Source organism: Lissotriton helveticus, chromosome 8 (genome assembly GCF_964261635.1).
Source record: "Lissotriton helveticus chromosome 8, aLisHel1.1, whole genome shotgun sequence".
Taxonomy (NCBI): domain Eukaryota; kingdom Metazoa; phylum Chordata; class Amphibia; order Caudata; family Salamandridae; genus Lissotriton; species Lissotriton helveticus.
In genome coordinates this window covers 1312428494-1312456249 of record NC_136069.1, presented here as the reverse complement: position 1 = coordinate 1312456249, position 27756 = coordinate 1312428494, and the positions used below count along the sequence as shown (strand labels likewise).

The 27756-nt window shown below is 46.2% G+C and overlaps 1 protein-coding gene across 1 annotated transcript in view; it reads right to left on the bottom strand.

Annotated features, from left to right (window-relative positions):
- The window catches only part of USP9X (ubiquitin specific peptidase 9 X-linked), a 1542050-nt gene that overhangs the window by 353121 nt on the left and 1161173 nt on the right, over positions 1-27756 (bottom strand). The window contains exon 33 of the mRNA XM_078658291.1: positions 22907-23080. Within this exon, the coding sequence (XP_078514417.1) occupies positions 22907-23080 (174 nt within the window). The remainder of the gene's footprint in view (positions 1-22906; positions 23081-27756) is intronic.

Sequence of the window (27756 nt, the reverse complement as noted above, 5' to 3'; positions counted from 1 at the left end):
CCCTTCGGTAGCCACGAAAGGAGTAAAAAGCGGATGAAGCCCTAGGGGCTGTAGTGAAGCCCAAAAGACTTGGCCGTGGCCCACGAGTCCTTTAAGCACTCAAGCGAGGCATCCACCTTGTCTCCGAAGAGACGAGAGCCATCAAAGGCATGTCCATGAGGTTAGCCTGGACATCCCACATAAAACCAGACTTTTCAACCAGGCGTGGCGACAAACTGCCACTGTCGTGGAAATTGCTCTGCCTAGCGAGTCCGTTGTGTCCAAGCCATATCTGATGGCGAACGTAGCTGCGTCTCTCCTGACTGATATAGCTTGGGAGAGTAAAGCCCGGACCTTGTCCAAGACTCTGGGCAGCACCTTAGCAACCGTATCCCATATCGAATGGGAGTAACGGACTAAAAGACATGCAGTTTTCACCGACTGCAATGCCAGACTGGAGGAAGAAATGTTTTCTTTCCGAAGTTCTTTAGTCTCTTGGATTCTCTGTCCAGGGGTGCGGAAGGGAACACGCCACAAGATGTGGAAGCCTGGACCACCAAGCTTTGGGGGGTGGGGTGGGTGGTGAGGAAAAGTAGCTTGCCCAATGCAGGGCGTTGGCGGCGGGCGATAGTCCTATTTACAGGGGCCCCGGTGCTGGGCTTTGACCAGGTACCCAGAAGGCGGCTGTTAAGACCTCGTTGAAAGGCATTAGGGGTTCTGAGCTTGAGACCCCAGGCTGCAGGACCTCTGTCAAGATGTTAGTCTTGACCGCCACTGTAGGAAGCTGCAGGTCAAGGACCTCTGCAGCCCCATGCACAACCATGGAAAAAGATGCTCCCTCCGCCATAGCAAGGGTAGGAGGGGAAAGCATGCCAGTCTGGGGAATTTTCCAACCCACTATCAATACCCAGTTCCTCGTACCATTCCATATCCTGTTGGTGCAGGATTTCCAAGTGATCCTGCTTCCCTTCCCAATCCTCTTCCTTCATCCCTAACCCTTCAGAATAGGGTAGGGTAAACAGCATGGAGCAGTACAGCTCCGTCGGCACCGGTTTCGCGCCGGAGGATGCCTGACTGGATCCGTGTCGTCAGGAATGAGGATCGGGGAGACGCCTCTGGTGACCTGAGGACCTCAGTGCCAGACGCGATGCCTGGGGGAAGTCGCTGAGGAGGTGCCACTGGCATGGGAACTACAAGGGCCCTAATGTCTTCTGAGCCTGCGGGGCCCCGAGGCGCGCAAGCAGGGCCAGGCTGCCCAAACATGGGGCACATGGTGAAGGAGAGTAGGATCTGATTCTTATAGTTACCCCCACTTTTTGCTGATGTTTCACGGTTTTTCGACTTTAGTCTGGCTGGGATCCTGCTATCCAGGACCCCAGCCTAGCTGCTTCCTCTCTAAAATTATTGCATGTACTTTAGTACACCACAGATCGGATTCTGGTGTACCCTTATAAGTCCCTAGTATATGGTATCCTATATACCCAGGCCAGAGGCCGCTCAGGAGCTTCAGCATGTATTATGCCACACCTGAGAGACCAATCAAAATGACACAACCGGTCTGCTACAGCAGCCTGTGTAAGGTGGAGTATGCACTCCTTACTTAGATTTAGGTTCCCTATATCTATCCATATCACTGCACATATAAACCTATAAGTCACCCCTATGGCAGGCTTTATCAAACCTGAAGGCAGGGTGCTGGGTTTTATGTGAGAGGGTGCTCCTGCATGAGCAGAGCCCCTCTGCAGCCTTAGGAATGAATATGCTACTTACCAGTATGCATCTGTTCTTGGCATGTAGGGCTGCTAACATTCATATCTTAGCATTAGATCGCCGCCTAGTGTTGGGTCCGGATGATCGCACATTGTTGTCCTGGAAGAGTCTTCGAAGTATCCTGAGATAGGTGGCTCCTCCCCTGGACTACAGTGCGCATGGGCATCTGCTCCATCCCCAGATTGTTTTTCGCCATTGTGGCAGAAGATGGAGTGAAAGGTGTAAAGGATGTCCATGCTAATGATTGAATACAATAGTATATCTGCAGCTGCGACAGGCACCGGGGAGGAGGGTGGGCGATATGAATGTTAGCAGCCCTACATGCCAAGAACAGATGCATACTGGTAAGTAGCATATTCAGTTCGAGGCATGTGGGCTGCTAAATTCATATCTTAGCATAGAATACATAGCAGTCCCTCCATCAGCGGCGGTTGCCCGTGCCAGCTGCAGAAACCTGAAAAAGTGTCTTGAGAACAGCCTGTCCTACAGCAGCTTGCTGCTTGGAATGCACATCTACACAGTAGTGTTTTGTAAAGGTATGTGGTGTAACCCACGTGGCTGCTCTGCAAATGTCCTCAAAAGGAATGTTCCCTAGGAAAGCCATGGATGCCCCCAATTTGCGTGTGGAGTGCGCCCTTGGGGGTATTGTTAAAGTGCGCGTGGCCTTTTGATAACAGATTTGGATGCACTTAACGATCCACCTGGCTATTCCTGCTTTGGAAATAGGGTTGCCTTTGTGTTGTGGTGAGAAGGCAACAAAAAGCTGCTTTGTTTTCCTAAAAGGTTGTGTCCTGTCTATGTAGTACATCAACACCCTCCGTACGTCTAACGTATGGAGCATTCTTTCCGCCACCGTTTGTGGGTTTTGGAAGAATGCCGGCAAGTCAATAGTTTGGTTGAGATGAAACTGTGACACCACCTTCGGAAGGAATTTGGGGTTAGTACGTAGCACTACCCTATTTGGATGAATCTGAATGAATGGCTCTTGGATTGTGAGCGCTTGCAGCTCACTAACACGCCTCAGTGACGTAATAGCAATTAGGAAAGCTACTTTCCACGTTAGGAACTGGAGTTCACACGAGTGCAGTGGCTCGAATGGTGGTCCCATCAGTCTGGTGAGGACCACATTGAGGTTCCACACCGGAGCTGGCGGTGTTCTTGGGGGAATGACTCGTTTCAGACCTTCAAGGAAAGCTTTAATGGCAGGCACCCTGAAGACAGAGAGATGCTGCCTATTCTGAAGATAAGCTGCGATGGCGGAGAGATGTATTCGAATAGAAGTGAACGCTAGATTGCACTTGTAAAGATGTAGCAGATAGCAAATGATGTTAGGGATAGATGCATCTAGCGGGTTGATGTCATTGGCTGTACAGTAAATGACAAAACGCTTCCATTTTGCAGCATAGCATGCTCTGGTAGTTGGCTTCCTTGCCTCTTTGATGATGTTCATGCATTCTGGAGGTAGGTTAAGGTATCCAAACTCTAGGACTTCAGGAGCCAGATCGCCAGGTTGAGCTGTTGCGGATCTGGATGCTGAATTTCTCCATGGTTCTGCGTCAAAAGTCTGGGCGTGAGGCGCAGTCTTTGATGCGGCACCACTGAGAGTTCGAGGAACGTGGTGTACCATGCTTGGCGAGCCCACGTTGGAGCAACCAGGATGAGAGTCATCGCGTGCTGCTTTAGCTTTCTTGCCACCAGCGGTATCAGAGGGGCTGGCGGAAAAGCGTACGCAAATTTGCCTGACCAGTTCATCCATATCGCATTCCCCTGCGACTGTGGGTGATGGAACCTGGCGGCAAAGTGTTGGCATTTTGCGTTTTCTCTTGTTGCAAACAGGTCTATCTCCGGATGACCCCACTGCTGGAAGTACGGGTGGAGTACAGATGGGTGTAACTCCCACTCGTGCATTTGATGGCTGTATCTGCTGAGCAGATCCGCCATCTGATTGTCCTTGCCCGTGAGATGTTCTGCCATGAGGAAGATGTTCCTCTGAATGGCCCACCGCCACATGCCCTGAGCCAGATGAGACAGCTGTGGCGAGTGGGTGCCCCCCTGCTTTTGAATGTAGTACATCGCGGTCATGTTGTCCGTCCGGACTAACACTACCTTGTTGCACAGATGTACAATGAAGGACTTGAGCGCCATGAAGATTGCCATCAGTTCCAGATAGTTGATGTGCATCTTCTGTTGCTGCGTCGTCCATAGTCCCTGCACTGTGTAAGTGAGCAGATGAGCTCCCCATCCCTGGAGAGATGCGTCCGTTGTCAGGATAATCTGTGGCACTGGGTCCTGGAACAGTCGGCCCTTGCAAAGGTTGTGTGGATTCCACCAATGCAGAGAGTCGTATGCCCGACTGGTAACCAACACTAGGTCTGTCAATTGTCCCTGAGCCTGTGTCCACTGATTTGCTAAGCACTCCTGGAGCGGGCGCATATGTAACCGTGCGTGAGGGACTATGAAGATGCAGGAGGCCATCATGCCTATCAACTGCATGAACACTCTCGCTGGAAGTGAGTGTTGTGGCCTGAACTTCTGGATTAGAGACTGCATGCTGTCTATCCTGACTTGGTTTGGTTGAGCCATGGCCGTCAGGGTATTGATCGTCGCACCTAGAAACTGCCGGACACGTGCCGGCTGAAGATGCGACTTTGGGTAGTTCAACGAGAAACCTAGATCGTGAAGGAGGTGAATGGTAGTCGACATGTCCGCGGCGCACTGTTGTTCCGACTTGGCTTGAACGAGCCAGTCGTCCAGGTAGGGGTAGACATGTATGTTCTGCCTCCTGAGGTGCGCTGCTACTGTCGCCAGACACTTGGTAAACACTCTTGGGGCTGTGGTGACTCCGAAGGGTAGGACCTTGAACTGATAATGCCTGCCGTGGATAGTGAACCTGAGGTATTTCCTGTGGGACGGGTGTAGTGGAATGTGGAAATAAGCATCCTTGAGGTCTAAGGTTGCTAAGAAGTCCCCTTGGTTTAACAAGGGAAGAATCTGTTGCAGTGTAAGCATATGGAAATGTTCTGACAGTATATACAGGTTGAGGGGACGCAGATCCAGAATGGGTCTGAGAGATCCGTCCTTCTTTGGAATAAGGAAGTACAGGGAATATACCCCCGTGCCTTCCTCCCCCACTGGCACGAGCTCTATTGCGCCTTTTTGCAGCATCACCACCACCACTTCCTGCTGCAATAAGTGCAAGTGCTCTGCGGACATAGGCCTTTGCCTTGGTGGAATGTTGGGTGGAGTGGATTTTAACTCTAGACAATAACCGTACTGGACAAGTTGTCGCACCCACCTGTCTGTGGTGATGTTTCTCCAGACGGGCAGGAACTGCTGTAGTCTCCCCCCGACAGGTGTGAAGTGGTCGGGGGGCAGTGACAGAGAGTCACTGTTTGCTTGGGGTAGAGGAGCGGGAGTTGTTGTTCCCTCTGCCGCGTCCTCTGGTGCTGTTTCCTCGGTAACCCCCCTTGTTCTGTTTGGGGTACGAGGACTGTGCTCCACCTCTAGAGAACTGTGATTGTTGACCCATCTGTCCTCTGGTGACTCCACGTGCACCTGAGCGACGAAAATTATTGCCACGAAACTGTTGTGATTGTAGGGCCCCCATAGACTTAGCAGTTTCTGTGTCTTTTTTAATTTTTTCTAGGGTGGTGTCAACATCTGGACCAAACAGTCTATCAGGATTGACTGGCTGATTAAGTATGGTCGTTTGAATGTCAGGTTTAAACCCCGATATGCGGAGCCACGCCTGTCGTCTCAGCATGACGCTAGTGTTAATGGCCCTAGCGGCTGTGTCCGCGGCATCAAGTGCACACTTTATGGCTGCGTTGGAGATCAGTTTTCCCTCCTCTATAAGCAGTTTGGTGCCCTCTTGAAACTGCGGAGGCAGGTGTTGTAAAACTTGCTCTAGGGTGTCGTAATGCGCCCTATCGTAACGTGCCAAGAGTGCCTGTGTGTTTGCAATACGCCAAAAATTGGCAGCCTGTGCAGCCACTCTTTTGCCTCCTGCCTCTAGCACTTTGGACTCCTTATCCGGGGAAGGAGCTTCACCCGTTGTTTGGGAGTTGGCCCTTTTGCGGGCATTTGCGACCACCAGGGAGTCAAGCGGCAACTGTCCCCGAATGTATGCAGGGTCTGCAGGTGCTGGTCTGTACTTTTTTTCGATACGTGGATTGACCACTCTTGCCCTGGTAGGTTCTTTAAAGATGTCCGCAGCATGCTTGAGGACCCCTTTGAGCATAGGCAGTGTCTTTACTGTCCTTTCAGAGACTGAAAAAGTGTCAAATAGAAAGTCTTCTTCAACGGTGTCAGCATGCATGTCCACATCATGATTAGCAGCTGCCCTCTCAATGAGTGCATGAAAACCTGCAGAATCTTCTGTAGGGGATGCACGTGCACTGAAAGGCTGTGGGTCTTGCCCCACATTTTGGGTGCCTTGGTCACCAATGTCATCATATGAATCTGGTTGTGCATCTGGTTCATTGATGGGGAAAGTGTATTGGTCATCTTCATCATATCCCTCACCCTCAGAGTGTTCTGGAGAAGGAGTTGGGCTCCTTCTTGGAGGAGGCTGGATAGGTTCCATGAGGCCTGAAGCGTCCTGGGGAAGCTTCTTCTTCTTCAGGGGGATGACATAGGAGTCCACTGGCTGTGAAGTGATCCTCCTCTTGTAAAGGGTCAATTTGCCCGTGTCAGCGTCGATAAAACGCTCAGAATCCTCCTCTGAGTCGAGTACCCGACTTGAAAGTGCCCCTGCCGTTGAAGAATCCGACTTCTTTGGCGTCGATTTTGTTGAAAAGGCCTTCGGCGCCTCCTTTGGCGGCAGAAGGAAGAGAAGTTTACCCGCAGGCTTCACCGGAACGTCCATCGGCTTCTGTGGCGATGGCATCGGAGCCGACGTAGCAGAGGCCTTCTCCCTGATTCTCTGTAGTGAAGAGGCAATGAGGGACGCGTCACTTACAGTGGCCTTTGGCACCGACGAGGAGGTCTTGACCTTGCCCTCGGATCCGACGTCCTGTTGGCCCTTCTGTGTTTTGGACGATGATGCCGCAGCCGCCGACCCAGAGTCCTTGGACCGATGCGCAGATATGCCAGCCTTCGATCCTTGTGATTTTGTCGGCTCCGTCTCCACCACGCGTCCGACTAACGAAGGCCCAGCCGGAACCGGAGCCGTGTCGCTGGTTTTTGCGGGCTTTGCCGGCGTCGCAGCGGTTGACCCGTGCCGACCACCCTTCTTAGAGGATCCCTCCTCTGGCGCAGATTTCGAATCAACAGATTTCTTCGACTTCTGTGGACCGGAGGCCGACGGAGTCGATGAAGCAGCGGGTTTAGCCGTCTGGTGGTACGGCCGCCATCTTAGGGACGCTCGAATCCATAAGTTTCGGTTTCGATTTTGGGTCGGCCATTTTAGGTGTAGTCGATACCGTAGGTTTCAGTTTCGGTTTCGATACTGGCTGCGCAGCAAGTATGTCCGTGGCCGGGCCTGAAGGCGGGGCCGTGGCTTGCGGTACGGGGTCTTGGGTAAGGCCGACAGGCGATCCCGTGACCCGTTCTCGATCTTCGTAACCTTCGGGGCATAGCTCGTCCCCTGAGCTATCTTCCGCGGCCCCATAAACCTCTTCGACGTCCCCTACCTCGTCGATGTATTCAAGGCCTTGACCCACGACTCAGTCGTCGTCTTCCGGATCTGCCTCGACCTCCGTCCCGGGCGGGGAGATTTGAAGATGATGGCTCCGGTCCTCCTCTTCTTGGTCGCCGAAGATGTTTTCGGGATCCGGGGCCGCTTGTCTGGCCTCAAGGCGCACCGCGCGCCGAAGCTTGTGTCTTCTTGGACCTGAATCTTGCGCAGGCCATGCAGTTGTCTTCGTTATGGTCTGGTGAAAGGCATTTGTTACAGACCGGGTGCACGTCTATATGTGGGTATTTTGACCCACAGAGCGGACAGTTCTTAAACGGACTCCGCTCCATGCCGAAAAGTTGCGTCGTGTCGCGATGAGAAGGCCTCGATGTCCGAAGAGTGAAACTACTCCGCTGATTCCGACTCCAAGAGACGGAAGAACTCGAGACCGTGCGCAAACAATACCGACGTAAGAATATAAGGCCTTTTGGCCGTAAAAAAGCTAGTTTTTCTCGGTTCCGACAGAGAGACGTCGAGACCGCATCCGAACCCAATGGCGGAAAAAAACAATCTGGGGCTGGAGCCGATGCCCATGCGCACTGTAGTCCAGGGGAGGAGCCACCTATCTCAGGATACTTCGAAGACTCTTCCAGGACAACAATGTGCGATCATCCGGACCCAACACTAGGCGGCGATCTAATGCTAAGATATGAATTTAGCAGCCCACATGCCTCGAACCCTCTATTCCGGGGTTGTTTGTGATGCAGCTAACCATATACTCTTAAGTGCATTATAACCTTGCGGTAAATGCTAACTTTAAAACGGCTGCATGGAAACATGTTGTGTTTGGTGTCATACGCCTTGGAATCATACCTCCCCGCCAGTAACTGGCAGGGGAGGTATGATTCCAACCTCCTAGAGGGAGAAATAAGACTACACCGGTACACCCGGTACCAGCTTCACAGAACCCTGGCATCACAAAATGGATGCTGCCAGCCACAGACTCGAGTCTGCCGTCCTGCTGCTGGACGAAACTCCGGCAGGGGTGGCGGGACAATAGGTTTCCTATCAAAGGGAGCTGTGACCACTTGGGGGGGTGCATTACCTATTCCTTGGGGGGTGAAATTCGTGGAAGCTGTTCCCACTTGCCATCAGCCTAGCTGCTGCCGCCTGACCTTTCCTCCCGCCGCCGCCATTCAAGCAGAGCGGCCGCCGAGTGGAGGAGAAGGACTACCTCCCCCAGACTCCCTAGCGGCACTGTCATCAGCCACCTGCCGCCAATCACGCGCCTGGAGGCGTTACAAGTCCTGGACGCAGCCCCGGTGGAGCGGGGGCTGCATTACCTATTCCTTGGGGGGTGAAATTCGTGGAAGCTGTTCCCACTTGCCATCAGCCTAGCTGCTGCCGCCTGACCTTTCCTCCCGCCGCCGCCATTCAAGCAGAGCGGCCGCCGAGTGGAGGAGAAGGACTACCTCCCCCAGACTCCCTAGCGGCACTGTCATCAGCCGCCTGCCGCCAATCACGCGCCTGGAGGCGTTACAAGTCCTGGACGCAGCCCCCGCGTCGCGGGACGCGCGCGGGTCGGCGCCGGGAGAAGCCCGGGACAAGGGCGGGACCATCCAAGGCCATCACAGGCCTGAGGAGGCCGGGCCTGGCCAACCCCCCTTGGATTGGAATTCTAACCAGAGGGGAACGGACTTAAGGTATAAACTCCCTTTTGCCTATTGACTTCTTCATCCCCCTTACAGATCTCTCCAAGCTGTTACAGTAGCGGATTTGATGAACTACTCCTGGGGGAGGTGATATTGCTTCAGTGTCCACATTAAAAAGCTGGTTCGCTATGAACTGCAAGGGGGCTATTAGAAATCTAGACATTCAGAGTAATTCACTTAGGGGAAAAATGGATTATTACATTAAGAGTTCTGTTCTCCCAATCGCCCGTGAACTAGAGAGGATTGAGAGCTCGGTGGTTATGGATAGCTCTCCGAGTGTTTGTTTGTCTCCGCAGACTCCCGCTACGACCCAAGCATTTTCATTACTGGAGGAGCTAAATAACATGTGCAGATCCTCATATGCACCTGTGTCATTAGAAGGTTCTCAATCTAAAGCTCCCATTTCCCCTATACCAATAATTAGCCCTAGGACTAGATCACCATCTCAATCTATCCAAACCTCACAGGCTACCCCACATGTAACGCGCCCAAAGGAAAATTCACACAGCGCTGATGCTACTCAGGTCCCATCCATCCAGGTCTCCCCCGCTAAAAGGAAGAAGGATGAGGTTCGAAATTCGGGGAGGCAGATCAAACAACCAACATTTTCCACAAAATCCCCACTCCCTAATACTCCTAGCATTGTAAAATCTAAGGATTTTACCAACGCCACCTTATTGGCCTCGTTTGAAATTTTGATAAAATCCATAATTGCTCTGTTAATTGACAAAATGACCAGCTTGGGGGATAGACTTTCAGGGGTTGAGGAAGCAATCAAGGCAAATTCACTATTTTTAAGAACCAAGGCAGGATCCAATCAGCCACCATGTACCTCTCATCCACTAGGTCTAGGCCCCACAGAAATATCCTACCCCACCACACAAAGCAAGACCATTCACAAACAACCAGTAACCCCTTATAGTAAAAAGCCAAACATCTCAAAGGCAGTTACATCTTCACAGAGTTCCCAGTCTAGAAAGGGGCTAAACGAAAAAATGCTACCCCACAAGGGAATAGAGGTCAATTCCGACAATGCGCCCCAAAAAACCAAACACCTAAATTTGCCACCTGAGGCCGCTCCTTTAGTGTGCGTCATCTCAGGCGTACCAGAACTCCCACTGGGGAAATACGAACACAATCAAGAGCTAAGAAATAAGGTAGTATTTTGGCTAACCAAAAATAGATCTCTCCCACCCAACATTGATGGTACTATACTTAGCGTCAGAAGGGTGGGCTGGTTAGGACCTCTCACGAAATATATTGCGGGTGATCTGGTACTTGTCAAATTCAGGAACAGGCATGTTGTCTCATACCTTCAATCTCGACAGCCTCAGCTAGGAGATGGACCTATATCCACTTGGAGTTTAACTGATTTCTATCCCAGAATTTTCCATCCTGTGTCGTATTGCCAAAAAGAACAAAACAGCCTTTTGAGGGCCAGAACTGGTCATGTGGCCGATTTACTCCCACATTTAATTAACTCATCTTACTCTTCTGTTTTTAATGTTTAGTTGATTTATTTTATTGATTTTTGTTTAACACATGTCACTTTTTATAAAATGGAACCTATTAATGTAATTGTTTTATTTTTGTTCTCTGTACTGTACATGCTTTTATGAAACGTTTTTACTTTTCGAATAAAGCTAATTGAATTGAAAAATTGAATTGACCACATCCCAGACAGGCTTTAGTTTATTGGGGCTGGGTAGGTGCACTCCAAGAGTGCTTTGATGGCTGCACTGGGGGCACATTTGGTGACCCTGTGCATAGTCCAGCTCAAACCGATTGCCGGGGCTACCAGCCCCTGCTCTAGCACAAAACTAGACAAAGGTGGGTCCCCAGAGTTTGTCCCACCCCCTCCCTGGGTATAAAGTAGGAACCCCTGACTACAGGACTTCAGATATTACCTGGACTAAGCTCTGCTACCGATACCAAGTACTTAAATGATCTGCACAACGCTGGATGACTGAAGAATCTCCCTTGGTGTAAAGGAGTTACTCCCCTGCAAGGCGGGCACCTTAAACGCATCTGACTGGTTTGCATCTACACAGCTCCTGACGGACTCTGAAGAATTTGCGGCCGATCCGTGCTCACAGCAAACCTGAGACCCGTAGCCTGCATGGGGATCGTGCAAACGGAACCCCTGGACACCGTGAACATTTGCAGCAGCATATGCTTTTTGGCGACCCCTGAGGCTGTGCTTTGGGCTACTTGTAGTCCAAGCCCCGAGCAGCGTTTCCACAGAAGATCACCAGCCTGGTGTTTTGTGATTCCCCGCGAGGCTCCTTCGCGATCCCTAGTCCGTCGACCTGTGAGTCCCTGAGACGGAAACCTTAACTTTCCATGGGCTTTCCTGGTTGCTCCAGACGTGCCCTGACTCTACATAGCTTGGGGAGTCCAAAGGACCTTGCTGGGTTGCACTGGCCAAGGCTTGTTGGTCTCCAATCCGGACACCGACTCCCCAGCACTCGACATCCTTCGTGGGACAGCTCACCTGCGGACTCTGGTAATCGTCGAAGTATCCTGGTCCCCGTGGCTGCAGAGTCAAGCTTCACCTCTTAGCACCTGAGGAAACCTACATCGGTGGGCATTCGTCTACCGAGCCCTCTGACTCTGTACCCTCTGCTTTCAGGTTCTTCACATCTCCAATCTAGACTTGGATCACACCGGATACTTTTCCATTCCACTGCAGCAGCACTTTGCAGCAACACGCCATTGAAAACAGCGAAGATTCCCAACACCATTTGACACCTATGCACCCGGCTCCACTGGGTGAGGTAACACGAGTTCTCCGGTGCACATGGATGCTGGCCTTAGAACCTTCTAAGTCTAAAAGGGTTTGCTCCAAGTCCTCTCCGAAGTGTCCTTATACACTAAAATTCCAACCGTGACTTTCCCATAGGATTGTACAGAGCTCGCGGCTATGTTCTCACACTGCACGCGTCCCGTGTATCACTACCTTGGGTGGTTCTGATTCTACGTGCTCTATGCACTGTGTCTAGTCAAGTACGGGTTGTTATATCACTTTCTTAATATATGGTTTGGTCTCCCCCTGGAGCCCATTGTATATTGTGCTATTTAATTGCGTTATAGTGTGTTAATATTGTGTACCTTGCTATCTAATCTCATAAAGAGATTAGTAGAGAGTGTTTAGTAGTAATTACATACATTTTATATATACTTTGTGTGGTTCTCCTTTCATTTGGTCATTCAAGAGGTTATAATCTGGTAACCCAAGCTGCTTTACACTCCTTCAAGACTTAGCCTGAAGGCTGCTCTCCATAGCTACCACTAGGATAGCTTTCAATGAAGGTTGTCTTAAACCTAATCATCAATAAGGGTTGTTTGGACTGGTACAAGGTGCCTACTATAACTAGTGGACAGCATATACCAGGCCAATTTCTCACATATGGTGTTCTAAAACTTTCAGCTGGGCGGGGATCGCTCCCAGCCCCGAAAAGGGAGGGAAATGCGGAGCTGACCCAGTAAACCGCTCCGCGGAGTGGGGCCTTGAACGTCAAGGTTCCTCCGTCACTTCGCAAGATGTGCGGGGCAAAGTCAAAGCACTCTTCGACTTCTTGTGTTTTTTTTTGTGGTGCCTCTTACCAGACTTCGACGAAGAGAACTTCTATTTACGGGAGCAATGCTCAGACCTTCCTTGCGACTGAGATGGACAAGGCGACCTCCGTGGTGCAGGACGCCGAGCCGCAAGAAGCTTTAGGGACCGCTCCCTCAAAATCTTCTGCGCCATGGCCCGGCAGTCGGAGCACGACTTGGAGTTGTGGTTGCACTCCAGACACCGAAGACAAACTAAATAGGTGTCTGTGACCGACATGGCACAATGACTGGCGCCGTACGGCTTTAACCTCGATTACTTCTTGCTCGACATGACTCCTAACACACTAACAAAGTCGAGTGGCGGTTATATTTGCGACGTGGACGTCAGGATGGCGGTGAACACGGCGCGGACGACTTCACCAGAACAAAACATAGCTAAGATGTCCCAGACAAACACGGGTGTTCCCATAGACTCAGATTGACCTCTCCGCAGTGAAAAAAACGTAGACCTGTATCACAGTACAAATCCTGGAACGGCTACCCCAAAGCCTCTGTGATGATTTCTTTTTGCTTAAGAGTATATGGAAGAGGAAGTAAAGGACATTAGAAAAGATAGAAATTACCAAGTGGAGAGGGTGGCCGACTTAGAGGAGTCAGTGGCAACTGCTGGGCGGCCTGAACATGTAGTAGCAAGCCAGCTAATATTCTGAGGAGGGCACATTTCTTCCTGAAAAATAAGTTTGACTTATGTCAGCAGCAAGAGATACTACTCCAGACTTCACATTTAAAGGTCAAACCATTCATTTGATGGGGCGTGGCTTGTGCGCCGGCGATAGAGGACGTCTCTCCCGTGAGCTCCGTCTCGGACAACCCGTGGATGCCGTGAGAAGTCGTCTTACCGTCTTTCGGACGTTTTTTTTTGCCGCATTGAGGTGTCGGAAGGTGGGAATTCTGCAATGAAGCGCTTTTCCAACCGAAACGAGCGCAGTTTCGAGGACAATTTCTATTGGTAAATATCTCCTCACTTGGAAGCACGAACGGCCGCCATTTTGTGTGCCGCCGGTTCGAATGTTTATTTGCGCTATTTCTGCACTCTCCCTTTCGTTTTGGCACCAGCGTGGCTCAGATACCATCTTATGATGCTGCACCATTTATAAATTGCTGTAGACTCTTTTCCAATTTTTGCACTGTTTCAGCTTTCATTTTAAATGCGCAGCTTTCTCTCTGTGATGAAACGACCGCCATTTTGCGTTTCTGGATGCCTTGCTTTTTACTGCTGCTACATACAGGCAATGTGCTGACTGCCTCAACACCATTTCAAGTTTCTTGTTCTCTTGACCTCCAGTGACCATCAGTCTCCTCCATTTCCTCAATGCACTGTGTATACCAACCTTATAGTGTTTTGGCGTTTTTTTTTTCATCTAGCCTTGCACTTTATATTAGCACACTGATCTATCACAATGTCCGTATTCTGACCTGGTGGATGCCTCTTTTATGATAATGTGTGGCTGTTAGTGAATCTTCGCACTGATTCACTAGTGAGTCATTGGGCGGCTCCTTTTCTCATCGTCCTATATTTGCCACAGTGTGTGCCCCTATCACCTTTGGGCATCCACACTCTGTTCCATATTATACAACAGTATTGGACATATCTCCCTTTTGTCATCCTGCATCATGGCAAATGTCTCGCCATCACCGAAGTTATTGCAAACCGGAACCAAACCTAAAAGACCAAAAACCGACCCACCCTCCCCCATTAACTCTTCGACTAATCCTGTTCTGGATTCCATCCTTGAGGAGGTGCGTGGTCTCCAACCTTTTATGTCTGCTACCAATGCTAAACTTCAGCAGATTGAGGAGCGCTGGGTGGTTATGGAAAATAAGGTTTTGAACTTAGAACAACGTGTAAGCGATGTCCAGGACCTCTCAACTCGAATTCCACTATTGGAACAAGAAATCCACAATCTCAGACTACATACAGAGGATTTGGAAAATCGCAATAGACGCAACAACCTACGCGTTTATGGTGTTCCGGAAAATTTGGAGGGGTCTGACATGGTCTCTTTTATTCGGAAATTTCTTCAGGAACTTTTGGAACTCTCACCATCGACGACTCCTCTCAACATCCAACGAGCACATTGTCTTGGCCGCCTCAACTCCAATGCCACCAAACCACGTGGAATCATCATGTTATTCTTGGAGTTCACAGAGTTAATGGCTGTATTGAAGGCCGCCAGGGCCAAACGTCGTCTCCAGTGGTCTGGTCACAACATCTTCATTTCCCAAGACCTCTCTTCTGCTACAAATGCTCGACGTAAGGAATTCCTGAACCTTCGACCCATGATGAGACAACTCAACATTCAGTATGGAATTCTCCATCCCTGCTTCTGCAAGATCACCCACAATGGTCGTACCAGGTCCTATGATGATCCCCAGAAACTTCGCGACTTTCTGCTAAGTGTCTCGCCTTCCACCATGGACACTGCTAGCTAGTGCCTTTTTGTTTTTCCTTGTTTTTCTCTTTTCTACACTCACTACTCTTACTTATCTAACTTTTCTTAACTTATCTTCCTTTTCTATTTCGTTTTAATATTTTCCTCACATCCTTGTGTTTATCCTTTTTCATAATGTCCGTATCCGGTGTGCTCGTGGGACATGTCCTCTCTCAGGTGTACCCGCGTCTCACATGTTTTGGTTACTGTCTTCTTCTCAGATCAGGCCTTTGTGCCTTGACCCGTTTCATTTTTCTCTTTCTCTTTTTATGTCTCTTTTCTCTCTCTCTCTTTTCTCTCTCTTTCCTTGCTTCCTTCTTCTCAAGTGGCCTCTACTGTTTTCTCTACTTCTCCGATTATTCTATCCTCATTTCTTGATTCTTCTTTCCTTTCTTGAAATGAGCGTTCTAAAATTTCACTGTTTAACTGTTATTTTTTGTCTTCCCCTCTGTAGTGATCTCCTCGCCTTGTCTCGCTTCCATTTGTCGCCCATCCTTCCCTCCTCCCAACATGTGTAATTTTGTCTCTTGGAATGTTCGAGGTCTTGGTCACCCTGTCAAGCGTCAGAAGGTATTGTCTCACTTAACCAAATTTCATTCACAGGTTGTTTTCCTTCAGGAAACGCATTGCTCTGACATTGAATCCCTTAAGCTAAAGAGACATTGGGTGGGTCAGGTTGTGTTTTCTCCTGCGGTTAACAAAAAAGGAGGGGTTGCTATATTATTTCACAAGGCTTTAAATGCACAAATTATTTCCTCTCAGAATGATGAAGAAGGTCGTTGGGCAATGGCAAAGGTTGTTATTCACAATAAGACGATGGTTTTATTAAATATATATGGCCCTGTTCGTCCAGACCCCAAATTTTGGAAAGACATTAAATTGCTCATTGCATCTATAGATTGCCCTGATTTTATAGTAGCTGGTGATTTTAACCAATGGTTAGACCCTTTTTCAGATCGGTTATCTTCGAGTAAATTTCAACCTGACAAAACCCATAAGAGTTTTCAATCTGCCATTGCCTCACGGCCTATATATGATTCATGGAAAGTGTGTCATCCTGATTTATTGGAATATACTTTTTTTTCTAATGTTCATCATACACGTTCAAGAATTGATTATATTATGATGAGTAAGTCTCTTCTTCCCTCCATTCAAAAATCTGTTATTGGTTCTATTTTTATCTCTGACCATGCTCCTGTCTATACTACCCTTGATCTTTCCCTTAGCCCCTCTAAATTTAGTCGTTGGAAATTCAATTCTTTTCTTTTATCTGATGCCACTTTTATGAAAAAATGTACTGCGTTTTTTAATGAATACTTTTCCTTAAATGACCCTGCTGATACCTCCATTCCTAACACCTGGGATGCTTTTAAAGCTTCTTTTCGAGCTTTTACGATTTCCTATGTTTCTGCTAAAAAGAAGCTTAATAAGCAAAAGTATGAAGCTCAACTTAAACAGATTAAAACCCTTGAACACACGTATTTCTCCTCCAACTCCCCATCTGCCCTTCAGGATTTGATTCTTGCCAAAACGACACTTAATAAAATTATCACTAATGAAGCCTGTCACACCCTCCTTAAAATAAAATCTAAATTTCATGGGGGTCAGAACAAAGCAGGGAAAATGTTAGCCAATTATTTAAAAATCAAGTCTGAACGCAAAGCTGTCGGCCCAATTTTTAATGATTCACTCAATAAACTAGCTACCTCTGATGAAGACATTGCTGAAGTCTTTCACAACTACTACCGAGCCCTATATACAGATGATACTCACCCTTCTAATGCAAACTTAACAACATTTTTTGAAGGCCTTCCCTCCCCCCCAGCCCTCCCTATTGACTTTTCACACCTAGAACGTGAAATTACCCTCCAGGAAATCACCACGGCCATTCATTCCCTCAAGAAATCAAAAGCCCCTGGCCCTGATGGCCTACCAGTTGAATTTTACTCCTCCTTTCACTCCTTTTTTGCTCCCAAACTCCTTCAGTTATTTAACTCTTTTATTTTGGAAGCTAAAGCCTCTGGGTCCTTTTTGGATGCCCTCATTGTAATTATTCCAAAACCTGATAAGGATCATTCCCAATGTAAAAATTATCGCCCCATATCCTTAATTAATTATGACTGTAAAATTTTTGCTAAAATCCTTGCCTCTCGCCTTGATTCCATTATCCCTCGCTTAATTAACACAGACCAGGTGGGTTTTGTTAAGGGCAGACTCGCTGCTGATAATGCTCGTCTTTTTTCCAATGTCCTTGCTCACAGTAAAAATGTCAAAACCCCATTAGCAGCCCTATCCCTAGATGCTGAAAAAGCTTTTGATCGTATTAATTGGCAATATATGTTCCGAACCCTTACTTGGTTTGGTTTTGGCCCAAATTTTATATCGTTAGTTAAACTCCTTCATTCATCCCCCCGTGCCAGCATTTTTGTTAACAACCAATTTTCCAGATTCTTTTCTTTAACCAGAGGCACAAGACAAGGTTGTCCCCTTTCCCCTTTATTATTTATTTTATGCCTTGAGCCCTTTCTTCAGCGCATTCGTTCCAACCCCCATATCACTGGTTTAAAATTTTCCTCTGTCGAAACTAAATTGTCAGCGTATGCTGATGATGTCCTCATCTACATGTCCAATCCCGTATCATCCCTCCCGCCCTTTTTAAATGAGGTTCAGTTGTATTCTTCAATATCAGGTTATAAGCTCAATTTATCCAAAACGGAAGTGCTTCCCCTTAACTCATTGTGTTTTCAATATATGTTTAATAATACTGATTTTGCATGGTGCCCATCTAAAATTAAGTACCTTGGTGTATGGTTTTCTTCCTCTCTAAAAGATACCCTTAAAATAACCTTTGATTCGTTGACTAATAAAATTCAATCCCTTCTGCAGATTTGGTCCCCCCTATTTCTCTCTTGGTGGGGTAGATTAGATACCATCAAAATGATGATTACCCCTCATGTTTTGTATACAGTTTCTATGCTCCCTTTCAAAATCCCTAAATCCTATTTTTCTCGTATCAATTCTGTATGCACAAAATTTTTGTGGAATAACAAACATCCCCGCATTGGGTTACATAAGTTAATTCGTCCCAAAAATGAAGGTGGTGTTCGTTTCCCTGATTTTGGCTCTTATCACTCTGCCTTTTTGATCAAACAATCCTTCTCCTTGGCTTATGACTTCCTTGATACTCCTGTCCCTAAGTGGGTTCTTCTGGAACGCTCTTTTATAAAAGATTTCTCCTTTCAACATGTTCCTTTTATGTCAAATTGTACCTTTATATCCAAGTATCCCATTCTGAAGTATTCCCAATCTACATTGCAAAATGTTTTCTCCTCTACTCTTTCCCCTCTACAATGTTTTTTGTCATCTGTAGTTTGGTATAACAAATTTCTTAGATATAAAGGTAAATCATTTTATTTTAAACACTGGAAAGAAAAGGATATAATGTTTGTACATCAGTTTTTCCTTGATTCCACTCTTCTCTCTTTTCCAGCTTTACAAAACATGTTTAATTTACCTCCCTCATTTCTTGCTGAATATTCTATTATAACATCTGCTATTCAATCTCACTTATCCTCTTTATCTTCTTCCCCCGAATCCTTTTCTTCTTTCACTCCTGTCACTCCACTTTATCCTCTCTTTTCTACTCAACAACCAAAAGCTGCTCTTGTATATTCACTTTTACTGTCTCATTTTTCTGTTCGCTCTAAATCTAAAGTGGAGACTGCTTGGGAAACCGATCTTGATGTCTCTTTTGACATTGCATTATGGGATCGTTTATGGTCTAGACTCTTCAAAGTCTCTGTTGCTGCACGCATTACCCAATCCTTACTTTTTATTTACCATAGAGTTGTTATTACCCCGGTTACTATTCATAAATTTTCTCCAACCTCTTCTCCTTTATGTTGGTCTTGTTCCAAAGTTACAGGTACTCTACAACACCAACTGTACCATTGTTCCCCAGTTTTATCTTTTTGGACTGATGTTTGGAATATATGTATGAAAATGTTATCTCTTTCTTCTCAATTATCTTTTTTACGCATATTTTTAGGTTCTTTATCTGATGATATTGATATTACTACACCCTCTTCTGCTAAGTTGTTAGACCTATTTATTGCACTTGCATTTAAAGTTATTTTATCGTGTTGGAAAGATAATTCAAAACTCTCGGTCCACACATGGTGGAATTATATTTGTGATGAACACAGAATTTCTATAGCCTCTTCTACCTCTGTTCCTTTGAAAATCAAATCTGATTTATTATGGCTTACCTTCACTTCCTATCTTTCATCTAACCCCTCTCCCTTACCACGTGCTCCTTGTCCCCTATGATCCCTTTGTTTTACTTCCTTCTCCCCCTCTTTCTCCCCTCTTCTCTTTCCTTTCCTTCTGCTTTCCTCTCTTTCTTTTTCCTTCTTTCTTCTATCTCTTTCTTCCTACCCTTCTTTTCTATATATAAATTCCTATAGATTGATGTCCTTTTATTATTATACTCATATGTACTTCTTTCTAATTTTTCATGACATGCTTCTTGTATCACTTTTCAATGCTTAATAAAAATTTCTTAAACAAAAAAAAACCCATTCATTTGATAACTCTACAAAATACTTCCAGGAGATAACAGGCTAACCCTGCAAAAAGAAATCCACTACTATTGGGTTCACCCATTCCACCTTATCTTTAAACTAAAAAGTCAAACATACAGCTTGCAATCTGTCTCTGAAATTAGGGATATTCTTCAGCATCCTGACCACCTTCAGGGGACTTCATCCAAAGAAGAAAGAGGAGGAGCCAGATCAGACACATGAAGGAGAGGTGGATTTAAATGTCCAGAAACAGTAGGAGCGCTCTGGCAAGAAACTGTAGACAGATATGATGCTTGAAGCGGAGCCTGAGGCGCCAAGGTATAACCAACATATACGATGCGATGAATAGGGCCGTAGTTCCGGAACTATTGGACTTTAAAGATAAATAGAGCCATAGGAAGATAGTGCGGATGGATGAGGACTGGAACATGATTTCGGGACACATTTCACGGATATGGCAGAACATAAGGCGAATCTCTTGCACTTCAATTATGTACAATGCACCTACCACCACTCAGCAGGCCTACAAAAGATGTTTGTGGCACGATCACAATGTTGTCCTAGATGCAGGCTTGAGCAGGCCGACTTCTACCACATGACGTGCCACTGCACAGCGTTGTGCCACTTCTGGATGGAAGTGTGCGCATACCTCACACAATGGATGGGTAGACAGCACACCAAGAAATGTTTGCTGGACTTCATGTCCAGCCCGAAAACTGACAGGCTGGGAATAGGTTCTTGGAGCTCGCCCTGGCAAGTTGAAGGATAGCTATACATTGGAATGCAATTGATGGCAACGTCAACTCAGTAGAGGACACCCAATTCAATTTAAACCCCGGCGCCACACCCCTGGGTGGTCCCAGGAACTTCTACGCTGGCGCCGAGGCCAGAAGAGAAATCTAATGTCTTATCTGACTCCAAGGTGAACCTGACAAGATTGCAACTAAAGTCCTGGGTCTCTGTGAGAGTGGATCTGAGGCTTCTCGTCATTTTGGCCTCCTGCATCATGCTTGTCGAATACACCAGATTGCACGTGTGGGCTCTGCAGGTGGATCTGAAATCTCAGTGATTTCAGCCCCAAGACAACTTGTTAGATTCCATCCAAATTTCTGAGGAGACTGCAAATGTCCAACTGTGGTGGCTGCTCGGTTGCAACTGAACCAGCGACAGCCCCTCTCCCTACCCCACCCAAACCTGACAGTGGAGACATATGCATCACTGCTGGTTTGGGGTGGACACCTGGGAAAGGTAAAGATCAGCAGACTCTGGTCTGATGGAGGCACCTGAGTGGTGCCTGCATTGATAAGGGCCAAAAGGAATAGATAGAAACAGGGAAATGCAAGGTCTAAAGATAAAGCCTTGAACATTAAGTCATTTAGTGTCTTTTTATGGCATGGTTAGCCTCATGTGTCACACCATAAGCATCACCTGTGACCTTAAAGCGCCACGGTTTGTAAGTATGCATTGTGTAAGTCAATCACGTAGCTGTGCTAAACTGCTGCCAACACCTGAACTGAATTCTCCATTTTGTCCAGTCCCTTTATACGGTTTCTCTTACTACTAGCTTTTTTTCTCAGTCCAAAAAGAGGAGCTTCATTGTTAAATCAAACCATTCAGCTTGGGCCTTACCAAGGCAAAACAGTCACACTGACATCGCTCTTCCTCAACAGAGCAATAGTAGGGGGATGGGAAGAAGGTTTATACTTTAGTGCCAGTATTGGTCTTTGATCTGTGAGGACTTTTAATTGTCTACCGTGGATTTACACTTAAAATGCTTAAAAGTCTGCCAATGGAACTCCCTACTGCCCAGTCATCTATTCAGAACTTCCCACACTGGTAGTCCTAGTTCTCAAACTTGTGTAAGGATCATTCCTCCTAGTACTCAAACTTGTGTAAGGATCATTCCTCCTATTACAAATGTATTGGTCACAAAAAAAGTGCTTGGACTCCCCCATTCTAGATTTGTGTGATTTGAACTGGTTTCACACTTAATAGGCTGAGAATGCAAATTTTGCTTTAAAGAACTGCACGTCTTTGTTCTAACATTCACCACTGAATTGGAGGTCAGCACTTTGGCTGTAACAGATTCCAACCTTGTACTAAAGAGCACATTATCTGTCAAGAGATCGAATAGGTCACCCTCCAGCTCACCCCAAGCCCCAGCTCGAAGAGAAGATAAATACTTTTTTAGCATCCAAAAAGGGAGATTTGATGCACATTATGGTACAATGTGCTGGAGTCACATTGCCCAGAGTCTCGCTTAAGCATGTGCAGAAAATGGTTGAGACTCAGAACAGAGGCTCTAATGCACAGAAAAGATGGTCCTCAAAATCAATCATTACTTCCACTAACCATATAAATTGGTTCTGAAAGTTAGACATAACTGGGAAACAATTGCCTCACTACTATTTTTTGGCAATCTAGGCATCTCTTGCTACTGTTTACGCGCAGTGTGTGAAATCTCCAGACTGAGCATTGCCCAGCAAGATCTACATTCTTCCTAGGCAAACTTAAATCTGATAACTACAAAAGAATAAGGTCTCGCCAATTATCAAACTGTGGTTCAAGACTAGGCAGATCCAGTGTTAAAAGTTAACTTGTTAGCGTACACAACTGGAAAAGGAAATATGGCCACATAATGCATGCATATGCATATATAATGCTGACTACACACAACTATAATAGGAAGCTTCCAGTTCCATTATCAGGTAAAAGAGTAATCTTTGGTTGGGAATACAGGATGTGAAGGATATAGTAATGCTTCTAATAAAAAAGACTGAATACAATAACATTTTTATTTTATCTTTCTTTCCAATCCTGTTTTCAAATATACTTTAATTACTTTAACTAGAAATGAAACATATACACTTTCTATCCTCAGAAAACGTCACAATCACCTTCTGTAGATACTGTTGCCAAGCTTATAATTTGAAAATACCAGAGAAGTTAATCCATGTTTCCTCATGAGAACCAACATATTTTTTATGGAAAACTATCAAAATGAATTTCAAGCATGGAAACAGATAATAGTTAACTACTATATTTTGTTTTACGTTTTTTTAAATACTTCAATAAGCATTGTTCAGTGATCCTGTTGAAAACCTTTTTTTTTAAAGAAATGGATACTGTGTGCATATTTCATAAAACTAGTATATACAAACAAATAAAATGGTTGAAAATGCATATTACACTCACCGGTGTGGGCATCCTTGACAAATCTTTTGATCTGCAAAAGACCCTCCTAAAACTTTACTTAACATAGCTGCGTTCCCCAAAGCTTTTAAAGCTTCATCCAGGCTATCAACCAATGAATTAAAAAATTCTAAGGCGTCATGTTGTTCGCGCAGATTAACTGGCTCTCCCCAAAGCCTGAAAAGAAAAGATTTGCAGTGAACATATCTTCAGTTTTATACACTCATTCTTACATGATATTCGCCAGCACATTCTAAAATTTAGAGCCTAGAAGGTGCTTGATAGTAAAAGAAATCTATATATATATATATATATATATATATATATATATATATATATATATATATATATATATATATATATATATATATCAAGTCAAGAATAACTTTATTCGGTTTGAATTAACCATAAAAGTATGACATTCATGTAAAACACAAAAATTACATAAAAGCATTAAAAGATACAATAATATATAGCTCACATATTTCAAGATTTCCAAACAGGTTTAAAAAACGAGCTTCTAAAAGGGGACGCCAAGTTTGATTACATTTCATATCGTTTCCTTATTGATAACGCCATCCTAATAAAAGTTTAAAGGCAGATTGCTTCAGTGGACAAGGATAATAAAAAATTAAAACCCTCCTGGAAATTACATGGTCTGATGTCTTTTAAGAGTGGTATAAGGAACCGAACTCTTGGGATCTTGTAGAGTGTACAAAAAAGGGTGAAGTGCAGGGTGCTTTGTTGGGACAGGTTATCACAAGGGCAAGGTTTGAGATTATTGCACCATCCGACCTGTTTAGCAAAGGCCCCATAAAAGTGCAATGTGCAAAGCCTAAATCTGGTCAGCAGAAATCTAAATTGCACGTTCCTGGAAAAAGATCGATATAATTGCTGATATAAAAAAAGGCTGATATGTATAAGGTTGTCGCCTTGTTGGCCGCCGGCGATTGTCAAGTTCAACACAATATGCATTTTTTATAGTCAATTTCGCAATTATATCTAGGCTATTAGGGTTATCAAAATAATGCCTTAGGCCAAATTCATTACATTTTCCTTTCACATAGCAAAGCCATGGAATAGCCTCGGCATTATCCAGTAACATACAATCCTTGATAATTTCTCTTGTAAGCTTTAACTCTTCCGAAAGCCAGACTTTCGCCCAGAGTATCAAGGGGGCAATATTTATCTGATCAGAAATAAAATCAACCCCTACCTCACAATGACAGAATGTTGTAGGAGCGCTTTTTGGGATCATCAATATTTTTAGAAAATTATTCTCTAAAGTTAGAAGTTTCAGACTTTTTTGATGTCCCCATACTTCCGCCCCATATGTGGCAATAGACAAACATTTCGATTTGTATATGGTTATTAGATCCGCTACAGGCTTATGGCCCAACTTACACGCAAAGCCGAAAAGACCTTCCACAGCACGGCTGGTGTTCTGTACCCTGGATATAATAAGATGTTCCAGGTCAATTTATTATTAAAAACATTCCCTAAGTAGTTAGAATTCGAGACTTTGTCAACTGTCTTTCCCTTTACCATGAATTTTCTAGATTTGGTATGACTTGGTCCACAGACCATGACATAAGATTTAGTGAAGTTAACCTTTAACTCTAGAGCTAGAATAAAATTTGTGAATGAGCTATTAGCGGTTAAAGCCATTAAAACCGTGTCATCCACATATGACAAGAAAGGAATCGGCTTACCCCCAATTCTAGGGAAGTCTAACTCCTGATCTTTTAGGGCTGATTCTATTCCATTTGTGTATAGAAGCAAGAGGAAAGGGGCCAATATGCACCCCTGACGGACTCCCTCAGTAGAGAAAATGGACCCTGTCCTTTCTCCCTTAGGTCCAAATCTTATAGCTACGGTGGTGGGTGCATGCGCCTACGCGATAGGGTGATCAAAGGCTCCTCAAAACCCATTTCTCCCATCATGGCCCACAGTTTCCTCCTATTAACAGTATCAAACGCGCTGGGCAAATCCATGAAGGCAAGGTGTATAGACCCCTTCCATGCCTTCATGTACTTACCCATGATCAGCGACCGATTAAGGCACTGTTCATTTGTCCCCATTCTTCTTCGAAAGCCATATTGAGATGGGGACATTATACCTTTGGAGTCTGCCCAGGTCTCAAGGCGTGCTATGATTCACCCTCCCCAACACCTTTGCCGTGGAGTCAATTAAAGAAATGGGCCTATAACAGGCCGTATCCTCCTTCTTCCCCTTTTTGTACAGAGGGACCAATATGGCCTCATGCATGATGTTGGAATGGGACCCATTATTGCTGCTCTAAAGACATTCGATAGGAGAGGTGCCCAAAGTTGGATATTACTTTTAAATAAATCAAAAGGTACCCCATCCGGGCCTGGGTCTTTTAGATGTATTCCTCTCTGTAGGGCCTACTCTACTCACTCACTGGGAGGGTGGCGCTCAAATGATGAGCGGTCAATGGATTTAATTGGTCCACCTGGCTTAGTTCCTGACTAATGATACAGTTCGGGTTAAAAATCTTAGTATAGTGGGATTCCCACACGTCCCCTGGTATCAGTGAGTCCATACCCCCTGAGTCCGTTGAGAACAATGGGCTGTTAATTAACTCCCAAAAGGACCTAGAGTCTTTGAGCACACTTGCTCTCTCTAGGTCCTTCCATGCCAGCTTCCTCAGGTCTCGTTTCCTCTGTGCCACTATGCGTTTATATTACTCCCTTTCACTCTTAATTAAGGCCTTATCCCGTGGATTTGTGTGTAGTGCCTTCTTTAATTCTTTTTGCGCCCTTGTACACTCAGCATTGATCCAAATGGTTTCCCTAGGTTCTCCTAATGTTAGTGGGTTCAATAGATTACTTGATACATCCCTACATATTTTCTAAAATCTCTGTATAACCATTTGAAGGCGGGGGTCGGGGGGGGGGGGGGAGTCAATCAAGTCATTTAAAAAATAACTTACATTTGTTTATACAATACTTTCCTCAAATAGAGGGGGGGGTCGATCTTACTCCACTTCATTCTTACTCCTTGATTTGAATTATACTTTGGTGGGGGTGATAAAAAGAGGCCACAGAGCGGGCCCGTATGTTTTCCATAAGGGAATCTCTGGGGTCTGAGTCTCTGAGGTGACGTAAGGCGAATTCTACCCATCTCCTATGCACAAGTTACTACTTGTGTAACGATATATCTGTAAGAGACATTAGTTAGTGATAGATTCCTTACCTTAGAATATCCCCAGGCGTCAGACTGGATCCAGAAAATTTTGCATAGCAATACCCCTGCACGCCAGCAGGCGTCGTCCACGGCTCCGCGTCCGTCGTCGTTAGCGCCGGAATGACGTCGTCTGAGTACTTAGACGCCGCCCATGCGCGCTGACGTCAGTTCTGATACACAGCTTTTCCGCGCCAGATACGCAGTGCCATGATAGAACCAACACTCTTCCTCTCCTGCCAATGGAGGCAAAAAAAGTGGCAGTTCAGGGCCTGATCCAGTCGCGGCTGGACACAAACAACGCCTTATATGTAGGAGCCCCTGAGATGACCCTACGAAAGCTGCAAGTGGTACAAAACAGTGCAGCCCGCTCCTTGCTGCAGATCCCACGCACCCAGTCAGCTAGATCCGGACTGATAAGCCTGCACTGGCTTCCAGTGAAACAAAGAGTGGCATTCAAGGCCCTATGTATTGCTCACCGGGCCTTCTGGAAGACTGGCCCAACAATCTGTAATGACTTAGTCACCCATTACCACCCAACCAGAAATCTTCGATCTACGGACGCCTTCCTGGCTGTGACCCCCAAAGTAAGGAGAGCTAGGACCGGAGGTAGGATGTTCTCTCTAAACGCCCCGAAACTGTGGAACGCACTCCCTCTCCATCTCCGGTCAAACTCGAATCGGCTCTCCTTTCGAAAACAACTAAAAACGCTTTTGTTTGCAAGATTTATTGAGTCCTAACCTCCTGCACCGCTCAGCTCTATCTATTTGCTCAGCGCTTGGACGCCCATTGGGCAGCAATCGCGCTTTATAAATCTATTTCCAATTCCAATCCAACTGGTGCCATGAAACTAGGGCCCTGAAGGGGGATGACCTTAACACTAGATATCGGTTCGCAGAACGGGGAGGATGGGTGGGTCGGTAAGGAATCTATCACTAACAAATGTCTCTTACAGATATATCGTTACATAAGTAGTAACTTGTGCATATGAAAGAGACACATTGGTGTTAGATTCCTTACCTTAGAATAGATACCCCAGCAATACCAACCCCGGTGGTGGGTCTGCAAACCAATAATCACACCAGAAAGTCCTTGAGGACGGAACAGCCAAAGAAGCCATCCCTCCGGACTTGGCTGTCCAGGCAGCAGTGTCTTGCAAACGTGTGCAGCGAGGCCCACGTAGCTGCCTGGCAAATGTCCTGCAAGGGCACTCCTCGGCCCAGGGCAGTGGTAGTCGCCGTGGCCCGAGTGGAATGAGCCCTCAATCCAACAGGTGGCTCCTTCTTAGCCAAGGAGTACCATGCCTGGATACACAAGATGATCCACCGGGAGATGGTCCGCTTGTGCACCGCCTTTCCCTTCTTAGCGCCCACGTAACCAACAAAGAGTTGGTCATCCACCCGGAACTGGCGTGTGCGATCAAGGTAGAAGGAGAGCGCACGTTTTGGGTCCAGACGGTGGAGCCACTCTTCCTCTTTCGAGGGAAGCGGAGGCGGAAAGAAGGTGGGCAAAGTAATGGACTGCCCGATGTGGAAAGCCGTGACCACCTTGGGCAGGAAAGAAGGTCTTGTCCGCAACACAACCTTGTCCGGATGAACAGAGAGGAAAGGAGGTGTGGAAGAAAGAGCGTGGAGCTCACTCACTCT